General features: G+C 37.0%; 1 protein-coding gene across 3 annotated transcripts in view; it reads right to left on the bottom strand.

The window, feature by feature from the left end:
* Positions 1 to 416: 416 nt before the first annotated feature.
* The window catches only part of LOC117704125 (cytochrome P450 2C40-like), a 50994-nt gene continuing 38289 nt past the window's right edge, over positions 417 to 13121 (bottom strand). For 2 of the 3 annotated variants that reach the window (XM_076920453.1, XM_034496169.2), the window contains 2 exons: positions 7642 to 7783; positions 417 to 838 (listed from right to left, as the gene is read on the bottom strand). In XM_076920453.1, the coding sequence (XP_076776568.1) occupies positions 657 to 838; positions 7642 to 7783 (324 nt within the window). In that variant the 3' untranslated portion in view covers positions 417 to 656. The remainder of the gene's footprint in view (positions 839 to 7641; positions 7784 to 13121) is intronic. The other variant, XM_076920445.1, reaches the window with a different exon arrangement.

Here is a 13121-nt window from a genome sequence, read left to right on the forward strand (position 1 = left end):
AAAATGTTTTAATTTTGATCTGGGTAACAACAAAGAAGGAATGGCATCACCCTGAGAGTGTATTCCACCCTTGTTTCTGTACCTCTTGAAGCTACTCCTGATTACAGTTTCTCAGTTTCAAAAGTAAATACTTCCGGTAACTTTAGGTGATTCTTAGCTAAAAAGATTTGTCATATCTTTCTTACCAATAATTTCTTTTTCATATGTATTAACAGAGGAAGAGTATAGGCTGTGTGCATGTGTGTCTGTCTGTCTGTGTATTTCTCTCTCTCTCTCTCTTTCTCTCTCTCTCTCTCTCTCTCTCTCTGTGTGTGTGTGTGTGTGTGTGTGTGTGTGTGTAAAGGTGTAAGGCATCAGAGCTCAATCTTTGATTTTTGTCCTTTAGGAGCTCCCAAAATGAGTTCAGAAACAGGTAATCACAGTAGAAACCTTTTATTTGCAGTGAACTTTTTTCCCTCAGGATCTTTTACATCGACTTCAGAAACTGTATAATGGGGAACTGATATACTTGGGCAATTATAGAACAGAATCTGCAAGAAAAAATAAGTATAAAGTTGCGTTAGTGGGACAGTGGTTAATAGAGGTTTTTGTGGGATATTTCAGAAAACAGCATAGCACAAGCTTTCCTCGTCTTCATTTCTGTTTCCTGCTCTTCATTAGACAGGGATGAAACACATCTGGTAAGTGGGAGGCACTGAAGAAAATCCAGAATATACTGGTGTTATATCGATGTCCGCTGGGTCAACCAGAGATTTAAGTTTGAAATTCTGTAAAATAGTGGTCAGGAATAGAAACAGTTCCATGCGGGCAAGGCTCTCTCCCACACACATCCGTTTTCCTATGGGAAATAAAGAGTGAAAGAAGGTAACTATGCCTTGTACATCAATGAGTTCAAGAGGCACTGTGTTGTAACTGGCTTAAGAAAATAAATTTGAATGAGTTATTGGATGAGTGGTAAAATGTATTGATGGTTGAATGGATAACTACTTACGCAAAGGCACAAAGCTGAGACATATTTTCTCTGCTAACATATGATGTTAAAAAATATATTCTAGCTTCAGGTTTCTATCTGTGCCTGAAAGCTGACCCAGTGCCACAATTCTCCCCAACTCATTCCTGCCCAGTTATAAATTGTTCCCCAAGAGCTATGACATTTCTAACCTCACAGGTGAGACCACTACTACCACCCTAATACCTGTCCCAAGAGGCACCTGCCCAGGGCCCAGAGGAACCAGGAACCCCCAGATCCAGCCAGTTTCTATCTGTCTCAAGGAGCCGACCCTGTGACACAGTCCTCCACACCCCAATCCCACCTGGAAATAACTTGCCCCCATGAGTGCTGACACACCTAAGCTCATAGAACCACAGGCTCACACAAGGGACAAGCTCCAATCAGAGACAACAAGACCAGTTAACACCAGAGATAACCAATTTGAGAGCAGCAAGTGCAAGAACATAAGCAACAGAAACCAAGGCTACTTAGCATCCTCAGAACCCAGTTCATCTACCACAGGGAGCCCTGGAATCTCAACTCACGTGAATAGCAAGATCCTTATCTAGATTCACATTTCATGATGATGATAGAGGACTTTAAGAAGGACATAAATAATTTTCTTAAAGAAATACAAAAAAACATAGGTAAACAGATAGAAGACCTTGAAGAAGAAACTCATAATCCCTTAATGAAACACAGGAAAACACAACAAACAGAAAAACAAATTTAACAAAACCATCCAGGATCTAAAAATGGAAATAGAAACAATAAAAAAACACAAAGGGAGACAACCCTGGAGACAGAAAACCAAGGAAAGAAATCAGGAGTCAAAATGCAAGCATCATGAACAGAATACAGAAGATAGGAAAATCTTGAGCTGTAGAAGATACCATAGAAAATATTGACACAACAGTCAAAGAAAATTCAAAATGCAAATAGCTCCTAACCCAAAACATCCAGGAAATCCAGAACACAATGAAAAGATCAAACCTAAGAATAATAGGTATAGAGGAGAGAGAAGATTCCCAACTTAAAGGGCCAGTAAATATCTCCAACAAAATTATAGTAGAAAACATCCCTAACCTAAAGAAAGAGATGCCTCTAAACATCTAAACAAGAAGCCTACAGAACCCCAAATACATTGGACCAGAAAAGAAACTCCACCCATCCCATAATAATCAAAACAACTCATACACTGAACAAAGAAAGAATATTAAAAGTGATAAGCAAAAAATGTCAAATAACATATGAAGGCAGAACTATCAGAATTACATGAGACATCTCAACTGAGTCTCTAAAAGCTAGAAGATCCTGTGCAAATATCATACAGATCCTAAAAGAACAAAAATACCAGCCAAAGCTACTATACCCAGCAAAATTCTCAATTACCATAGATAGAGAAACCAAGATAGTCCATGAAAAAATTTAAATAATATCTTTCTGCAAATCTAGCCCTACGATAAATAATAGATGGAAAGAAATTTAAGAAATTTAAGAAGTCCTCAGAGTATAGAATGATCTGTTATATTCATGGATCAGCAGGATTAACATAGTAAAAATTGGCATCTTATCAAAAGCAATCTACAGATTCAATTCAATTCCTGTCAAAAGTCCAACTCAATTCTTCACAGAAATGAAAAGAGCAATTTTTAAATTTATTTGGAATCAGGATAGTGAAAACTATTTTCAACAATAAGAGAACTTCTGGGGAATCATCATCCCTGACCTCTAGCTCTATATAGTTAATAAAATAATACCTGCATGGTATTGTTACTGAGACAGATAAGTAGATCAATGGAATAGAACTGAAGACCCACAATTAAACCAACATATTTATATTCACCTAATCTTTGATAAAGAAGTCAAAACCATCCAGTGGAAAAATAACAGCATTTTCAACAAATGGTGCAGGTTCAACTGCTACTACACTTGAGAGAGCTGTCTGAAAAAAAGGAAGGGGCTGGAGGGAATTGCAACCCCAGAGGATGAACAACTTCAGCTGGCCAGACGACTCAGTGCTTCCAGAGACTAGACCACCAATCAAGGAGTGTACAGGGAAGGTTATATGACTCCAGATACATATGTAGCAGAGAATGGCCTTGCCTGACAGCAGTGGATGGAAAGTATCTTGGTCCTGTGGAGGTCTGATGCCCCAGTATAGAAGGACACTGGAGAAGTGGGAGTGGGGTAGAAGAGGGTTGGAGAGAGCACCCACATGGAGGCAAAGGGGAGGGGAGAGAGGGTGGATGGGGGATAGTAGGTTTGTGAAGAGGTAATCAGGAAGTGAGATATCATTTGAGATGTAAAAGAATGGAATGATTAAAAAAACTAATCTTTTTCCAAAATAAAAAAAAAAAGAATGTAAATTGTTCAATCTTGTATCTTTGTAGAAAGCTCAAGTTCTGTGGATCAAAGACCTCCACATAAACTAGATGCATTGAATTTATTAGAAGAACAAGTGGGAAAAATCTTTGAAAACATTGACACAGAGGAAATTTTCTTGAACAGAAAAAAACACCAATGGCCCTGTCTCTAAGATCAACTATATACAAATGGGATTTTATAAAACTGAAAAACTTCTCTAAGGCAAAGGACACTGTCATCAGGACAAATGGCAAATTGGGAAAAGATCTTTACCAATCCTCCATCTGATGGAGGAGTAATATCCAATATATACAAAGAATTTAAGAAGTTAAAATCCAGAGAACCAAATAATCCTGTTGAAAATGGAGTACAGAGCTAAAAATAATTCTAACTGAGCAATCTTCAATAGCTGAGAAGCACCTAAATAAATGTTCAAAATCCTTAGTCATCAGGAAAATGCAAATCAAAATGACACTGAGATTACATTTCCCATCAGTCAAAATGGCTAACATGAAAACTCAGATGAGATGCTGAAGAGGATGTGGAGAAAGAGGTACACTCCTCCATTGTTGATGGAATTGCAAGCTGGTACAACCACTCTGGAAATCATTCTGGCAGTTCCACAGAAAATTGGACAGTACTACCTGAGGACCCAGCTATACCACTCCTGGGCATATACTCAAAATATGTTCCAATATGACAAGGACACATGTTTCACTATGTACATAGCAGCCTTATTTATAATAGCCAGAAGCTGGAAAGAACCCAGATGTCCTTCAACAGAGGAATAGATACCCAAAATGCTGTACATTTATGCAATGGAGTACTACTCAGATATTAAAAACAATGAGTTCATGAATTTCACAGGAAAATGGATGTAACTAGAAAATATCATCCTGAGTGAGGTAACCCAGTCACCAAAGAACACACTTGATATGTATTCACTGATAAGGAGATACAACACATGAGGCTCAGAATACCAACCATACAATTCCAAGACCATATGAAGCTCAAGAAGGAGGAAGACCAAAATGTGCTTGCTTAAACCCTACTTAGAAGGAGGAACAAAATAATTGTGGGAAGTAGATGGAAGGAGGGACTTAGGAGAGAGAGAGGCAGTGGAGGGAGAAGAAGGCAAGATGAGGTATGAGAGAAGTTAGGGTTGATGTACAGAGGATCAGGAAACTGAAGAGTTGTATAACAGTGGGGGTTGGGGAACGGGGGGGGGCAGCTACCAGCAAGTCTCATTTGCCAGGAAAGCAAGAGGCTCCCAGGACCTAACAGTGATGTCATTAGCTGAAATAGTCAACAAAGTGGAGAGAGAACCTGAAAAGACCACATCCAGAGGTTAAACATGGCCCCCAGTAAAGGGTTGGTGCCACCCACCCATCTCAATTTTTAAACTCAGAATTGCTCCTGTCTAAAGGAAATACAAGGACAAAGAATGTAGCAGAGACTGAAGGAAAGGCCATCCAGAGGCTGACCCACCTGGGAATTCATCCCATATGTAGACACCAAACCTAGACACTATTGCTGATGCCAAAATGTTGTTGACAGGAGCCTGATATAGTTGTATCCTGAGAAGGCTCTGCCAGAGCTTGGCAAATACAGATGCCAAGAATTCTACCAGTTTCAGTGAAAATTAAAGCCAATAATTCCAACATTATTTTTCAAAATAGAAACAAAAGGAACTGCCTAATTTATGTCATGAGGTCACAATGACCCGGATGCCTAAACCAATTAAAGACACAAATATAAAAGAGAATTACAAAATAAATTGCCTGACAATCATAGATGTAACAATTCTCAGTTAAAATACTTGCTAACATAACACAGAATATTCAATAAGATTATCAAGTAGCTTTCATCCCAGAGATGAAGGGATGGTTTGACATATATAAAACAATGTGATCCACAATATAAGCATACTAAATTATAAGAACACTGTGATCATCTCATTAGAAGAGGCATTTGCTGAAACACAGCATTCCTTCATGAGAAAATCCTGGAGAGCTTAGAAATAGAAGGAATTCACTCAATATAATAAAACTTATTTTAGAGAAAACCCACAGTCCAAATCAACCTAAAATGAAAGTCTTAAAGCATTTTTACTAAAATCAGGAACAAGAAAAGAATGTCCACTATCTCCATATTTATTCAATATAGCATTTGAGTCTACGCTAGGGTAATGAGACAACTGAAGGAAAGCAAGGCAATCCAGCTAGGAAAGGAATATTTCAAAATATCCTTAATTGCAGGTGATAAGATTGTATCTACAAAACCCTAAAATATCTACTAGGTAACTGGAACAGCTATTTCTTTAAGGAAAGGAAAGTATCAGGATACAAAATCAGCACATAAATATCAATAGGCTTTTTTATGTACAAATGAGAACAATACTGAGAGAAGTCAGACCAACAATATTAACAACAAAAAACATATTAGGGTACCTCTGAACAAACTAGTGAAAGACTTAAAGAAAAAGATCTAAGATATTGAAGAAATAAATTGAAGAATAAATCAGAAGATGGAAAGATCCCCAATATTCACAGATCCACAGAATTAATAGAGTGAAAAATGCTTATCTTACCAAAAGCAATTTAGAGATTAAAGTCCCAACACAATGAAGAATTTTCAGCTTTATATAGAAGAAACACAAAAAAGATATGATAGCTGAAATAATCCTGAATGACAAAAATGTACAGAGATATAACTATAACTGAATCCAAATTGTACTAAGAAGATGAAGTAATAAAATCAGTATGGTATTAACAGAAAAGCAAACAGGCTGAAGGAGTCAACTTACAAGTTTGTTATCAAAATCACTTGATGAATGGACATGAATCCATGTCAACATTTTAGCTAAGTAAATGTGATATCCAAAAAATTGTCCTCATTGGTGGAGCACCAGGGAAGCCCATGATCCCAGCAAAGTCTTCTGCCACAATCACAAGGTTTCCACAGTCTCATAGTAAGCTGGAAGTTTCTTACATCTGGACCTAGAAAGTATTGTCTATCTGTGTTTCATTATCTTCTTTTATATAAATAAATGTGTATTACATTTGAATATGTGAGTGAGTGAATGTCAAAGCTAGCTATTTAGGGAGATCATAAGACTCCTCAAGGTCTCCTGGAACCGGAAATACAAATGATTGTTAGCACCCAAGGTAGGTGCAAGGTAGGTAGGCAGGCAGGCTTATGACAAGAGCTGCATGTTCTCTTGATTGCTGAGTCATCTATCATGGCCTTTATTGCCTTTGTAAGAATGTCAGACACCAGCCAAAGTTCCAGCAATGACTGGGGATGTGCTCATAAAGCCTCATTCCTAATGCAGAGTTACTGGCAGCTTCAGGTTACTAAGAGACAGAAAGCCAATTTTATTCATTGATTCGAGCCATATGTGAGTTACTTATTCTCCAGAGGTTATCACTAAACAAATAAACATATAACAGGACATAGTGCACTCAGTAGTTTTAAAAAGGTGTGTGAAGGTGGAAAAAATTGTGCTGATCGTATGTTATGAACATGTGACGGTTGTGTAGAAATATTGTGTTAGTTTTTATCAAAGCCCTTGTACACTCATATGAAACTAAAACAATCAAAAATGATACCTAAAAATATTATTATTTTTTCCTGCTGTCTCATATTCTTTGTAACAGGAAGGAATTTCTCAATTATAATGTTGATTAAATTTTTTATTTTAAATTTGAGATACTAGATTGTAAAACTTGTGGAAGATTCTCCCAAGCAGCACACTTGTTCAGCGATATGTAATGCTCTCCACACAAGTCCAACTGTATCAGCCTGGTTGCCATCTACGTCCCTGCATGGACTTTATGCGTACTGGAGCATTTTTGGTGTTTTTAATTTTATTTATTTTATTTTTTAACTTTTTAATTTTTTCTGTGTAGCTGAGCCTGAAGGAGAGTGACACAACAAAGATGTATATTCAAATTGTGGTTCAGTCTTTATCTTAGTGGTGATTGATCACAGGCTAAGTGGTGTTTATTCTCAAGGATAATGTCTTTTGCATCCCCAAGATGTACATAAAGGAAAATTGCAAATGTATAACCACTAAGATGGCTAGGAAAGCACGACCACAGCGAATCCTTATTTGATTCTGTCAAGGAAAACCTGTCATCATTATCAAAGATAGTGTACAGACATTGGGAGTAATTCTGCTAATCATGCACAAATCCCAAGTCTACCCACAATTGGGAGCCACTGTACTAGTCCCCACAGTTCCTCATGTCACTGGAGCCCTGGGAATGAGTTTCTATTACCTGCTGAGAAAGGCATGAAGTAGTCACTTTTCTTAAAGTTTCCATTCCCATCTAGAAAGTGGCCAGGGTCAAACGTCTCTGGGTTGGGGAACTCCTTACTGTCATACAGCACTGATGTCAGTGATGTCATTACCATTGTTCCCTGCAAACAATACACAACAGAAAAAGCAATGTACAAATATATCAGAGTGCTAAATATTATATACACTTTACTCCATGGAGGAAGTACAAAAGCAGTAGAACATTTCAAGAAACAAATCATGCAAGGAGCAGGGAGGAGTCTGATACTAGCCACAGTGGTGTGAGTAAGGTGCCTTCAGTGACATTTGAAGTTGGCATTAAGCATTTAGTGCTAATGCTTCTGACTCTTTTCTCTTTTCCTGCAGGTTTGTCCCATCACCTGCTGCTCTAGTTTTTCAACAGATTTTCATTGGTCACATGGGTCATGATTTCAAATGGAGACTTGTTTTCTATGTGAAGCAAACAGGAAGTCATTCGTGCTGGTAAACAAGCAAGGTCTAGAAAGACAAATTGTTCTTATTTTTCCTCATGAACATAATTAAGGTCTTAAATGCTATAGATGGAATTCTTTGCCCTCACACTCAGAGTTTATGTATATAAAGACATGTGCAAATAGACAAACAGAAGGGAGACTGTTGAAGGAAAGGAACTAATCAACCAGGATAGGAAGCAATAGAATCCCTGTTACTATTTTTTTCTTATTTATTCTCTTTCATACAATACATCCTGATGAGATCCTCCCCTCCCTCTACCCCTCCCATTCGACTCACTAAGCTCCCCTTTACCGAAGACCACTGCCCTGTTCACAAAATAAATAAATAAACCTTCACAAAGTAAATAAATAAATAATACATTTTTTGTCTTTTTGGGGGGTTATTTATTTGGTAATGTTCATAAAAAATGTTCCCTCCTAAGATTATCAACTGAACATGTCACAACAAAATCTAATAAGATTAGTCATAAGCCCTCATATCAAAGCAGAGTGAGGAAACTTAGTAAGAAGAAAAGTTCTTACTAAGAAGAGCAGGGAAAACGGAGTCATACCCCACTCCCATTGTTAGAGGTCCCACTAGACCACGCCAATCAGCCATAATGTATTTTCAGAGTACCTGGTGCAGACCCATGCAGGCTCTGAGATTGCATCTACTATCTCTGTAAGTACCTATGAGCCCTACTCAGTTGATTCTGTGTGTCATGTCCTCCTGTTATCTTCATCCCCTCTGTCTCCAACAACCTTACCTCACCTTCTCTTGTAGTGTTCCTAAGCTCTACATTATTTGTGGGTTTGCATCTCTGCATCTGCCCTGATCCACTGCCTTAGAAATCCTCTCTGATGATAACTATACTGGGTACTAATATAGTTGAATATAATTTAAAACAATTTAATTGATTTCTTTTTTTGCCAGCTGGGTTCATCTCTACTATGGGTACCTAGGATGTTCAACATTCAGTTTTGGCCATCTACACCTACACACTGTCCAGTCTATACCCTCTGACTTGGCATGGGACTCAATTTACACCAGTAAATGGTTGGTTAGTCTCACAAGTTCTGAGGTTCCATTACTCTAGAATATTTTCCAGGAAGGACAAATTGTAGTTTGAAGGTTATATGCCTGGGTTAGTATCCTACTCCCACTACTGGAATCCTTGTCTGGTGGCAAAAAAATGTCTAATCCCTTATCTCCTAATACTAGGAATCCTTTCTAGACTCCCCCTTTTAGATTCCATGTTGTTTCTATTGCACTAGATTTTCACAAACATATGGAAAGACTAGCCAATTCCAGTCATCTCTTCCCCTAAACTCTTGTTTATTCCCCCTTGTTATTTAACCTGTCATGATTTGTGGATTGTGGCATGATTATCATTTACTTAATAGCTAATATACATGTAAGTTAGTACATACCATGTTTGTCTTTCTGGGTCTGGGTTACCTCACTCAGGATGATTTTTTTCTAGTTCTATCCATTTGCCTAAAAATTTCATAATGTCATGTTTGTAATATCTGATTGATACCCCACTCTGTAAATGTACCACATTTTAAAAATCCCTTTCTTAGTTGAGGGGCATCTAGATTGTTTCCCATTTCTGGATATTCTGAATGAAGCCACTATGAATGCAATTGACCAACAGCCCTTGTGCTAGGATGGATCATCTTATAGGTATATGACTAAAAGTGGAAAATCTGAGTCTTGAAAGAGATCGATTCAAGTTTTCTGAGGAACTGCTCTATTTATTTCAGTTGAATTATCTTCCTGTGTAAGTTTGCACTCCCAACAGCAATACAGGAGCATTCCCATTGGTTCATATCCTGGCCAGCATGAACTGTCACTTACGCAATTGATCTTACCTATTCTGACAGTTGTAAGGTGGAATCTCAGAGTAGTCTTGATTTGCATTTTCCTGCTGGATAACTACGTTGAACATTTCTATTTTTTAAAGTGTTTCGCTACCATTTAAGACTCCTGTACTGAAATTTCTTTGTTTACATCTGTACAGTTTTTAAAAATAATTTCATTATTTGGTTTGTTGATATCTAGTCTTTGTTTATATAGTTTAAGTATTAGTCCTTTGTCAGGTGTGAAGTTTGTGAAAAATTTTTTTTTTCCTGTTTGGATGGCTGCCATTTTGTCCTATTGACCATGCCCTTTGTCTTAAAGAAGCTTTTTACTTTCATGAGGTCTCATTTATTGTCAGTACTCATGCCTGTAATACCAATGTTCTCTTTAGGAAAGTGTGTCCTCTGCCAAGGCATTAGAGGGTATTCCCTATTTCTTTTTCTATCACGTTTACTGTTTCTGGTTGTATGGTGATGTGGGTTCACATCTATCCTACTGCTAGGCATGGCCTCTTGTGGAGATAGAACATGGGGTGTTTGTCTGTGCTATTCCCACACCACTGCCAGGCCAGGTGCTGGGCTAGAGGGAAGCACCAAGACACCATTCTTGGGTGACAAAGCACAGTCTGAGATGCAAAAAATCTGGGAACTAGTGAATTCTCTCACTCTTGGATGTGCAGGTGCAGGTGGGAGTAGCAGAAGAACTGGAACAGTAGGGACCCACAGACTGTGGACAGTGTCTAGTCTGGGGCCTTGGGAAAGAGAAGCTCAGACTTGTTCCAGTGGTGACTATACTTAGCTTGGTGGCAGTTGTGGCTGGGAGCACAGAGAGGCCTTCTACTGGAGAATTGAGTTGAGGTTCTGAAAGTGAAAAACTTCTCCAAGGCTCCCCAGGGCAGAACTTGATGAAAGACACAGTTCATGGTTCTAAACTGTTTATTGACTGTTCATTGTGGGGAATAGATATATGCTGTTTGGTACCCATTTCTCAGAGTGGATATGAGATTAAATAACTTTTGCAGGAAGGAGTGTCTGGGAAGGGAAGTTTATTGACTAAGCCTTCTGGACCTCATTAGCATGGAGAACTCTGTTATGTGCCTACTTGAGAAGTATGGCACATGGTCCAGGCCAGGAATCTGATAGGAAGTGGGGAGTCACCTAATTCTTAGGTGTGTGCCCACTGAGTCTCTGAGTCTCAACCTGGTCTATATTACCAAGATTCTTGCATGGTTTTACCTTCCAAAATGGTGAGCTATTTGGTGTACTTGTAAGTGCATTTTTGTAAGCTCATAAATATGAATCTATTTGCATTCTTCTATGGTCTGGCAGCCAGTTAGACCAACATCATTTATTAAGGATCAACATGTCTGTTTATGTAATTATTATATGTTTTATTTAATATTTCTCTGTATTACCTCTTGAAATAATGAACGGTGATACCATTGGAAGTTCTATTTTCAGGATTATTTTAGCTATCAGAGGCTTTATGTTTCTCAATATGAAGTTGGTAATTGTACTTTTAAGGGCTGAGAAGAGTTGTGTTGAAATTTTGATGGAGATTACATTGAATTTGTAGATTGTTTTTTGTAGATTACTCATTTTTACTATGTTATTTCTAGCAATCTGTAATTGTGGGAGATCTTTTGATGTTCTAATATCTTCTATTTCTTTCCTCAAAGACATGAAGTTTATCATACAAATTTTGTATTTACTCGAATAGGGTTAGCCCAAAGTTTTTATATTGTTTGTAGTTATAGTGAATGATATTGTTTCCCTGATTTCTTTCTCATTCCATTTTCACTTGTATGAAGGAGGGTTATTGATTTTTTTTCAAGTTAATCTCATATTTACCCACTTCCCTGAATGAGTTTATTAGATTAGGAGTTACCTTGTAGAATATTTGGTGTTCCTTATGCATCCTATCATATCAACTGCAAATAAATATAAACTTATTCTTTTCCAATATATAGCCACTTGATTTCCTTCACTTATTTTATCATTGTGTCTAGATCTAGTTCCTGATTCTAGTGGGATTTCCCCGATATTCCCTCCCTTTAATTTGAGGATAGCTATAGTCTTGATATAAATTTCATTTATGTTTAGGTATATAAATTGGATCTCTATTCTCTCCAAGACTTTAATCATTGAAGGGTGTTGTTTTTTGTCAAAGACTTTTCTAGAATCTAATGGGATAATTCTAAAATTTTTTCTATTAGTTTGTAGGGTGGATTATTTTGTCTGATATATGTATGTTGAACTATATTTATATCTCTAGTATGCAGCCATTCATAACAGTGAATGATCTTGATTTGATCTTGGATAAATGTTGTAAATATCTCATTGAGTATTTTTACATTTTTGTTAACTAAGGAAATTGTCATGTAAAACTATTTGTTAAATCTTTGTGTGGTTTTGATAACAGGGTGAGTGTGGCTGCATAACATAAATTTTATGAAGTTCCTTCTATTTCTATTTTATGTAATAATTTGAGGAGTATTGTCATTAATTTTCTTTGAAATCCTTGTAAAATTCTGTGCTAAAAACTTTTTAAGGACTGCCTCTATTGCTTTACGGGTTATAGGTTTATGTACACTGTTTATATGATCTCAATTTTACTTCAGTAAGTGATGTATATCAAGAAATTTTGTGGAGAACAGGTTTTTAAAGTATGACCTGTTGAGTCTTTGAATTTCCTTGCTGTCTGTTTTTATGTCGCCCTTCTCATTTCTGAATTTGTTAATTTAGATATTTTCTCTGTTCCTTTTAATTAGTTTGTACCATGGTTTTTATGTTGTTGATTTTTTCAAAGAACCAACTCTGTTTTATTGTTTCTTTGTATTAATATCTTTGTTTTCATTTTATTAATTTCAGCCCTCAGTTTTATTATTATTTCATGCCAACTATTCTTTGGGGGTTTGAATACTTTCTTTTCTTACTTTAATACTTTTCTTGTTTTATAGCTTTCAGATGTACTGCCCAATTGCTAGTGGGAAAACACTCCATTTTTTCTATAGGCACTTAGTGCTATGATATTTCATCTTAGTCTTCATTGTGTTCCATACATTTAGGTATTTAGTGCATGGATTTTTATCAATACCTCACAAGCCTTTAATTTCTCTCTCTC

The sequence above is a fragment of the Arvicanthis niloticus genome, chromosome 1 (genome assembly GCF_011762505.2).
Source record: "Arvicanthis niloticus isolate mArvNil1 chromosome 1, mArvNil1.pat.X, whole genome shotgun sequence".
Lineage (NCBI taxonomy): Eukaryota > Metazoa > Chordata > Mammalia > Rodentia > Muridae > Arvicanthis > Arvicanthis niloticus.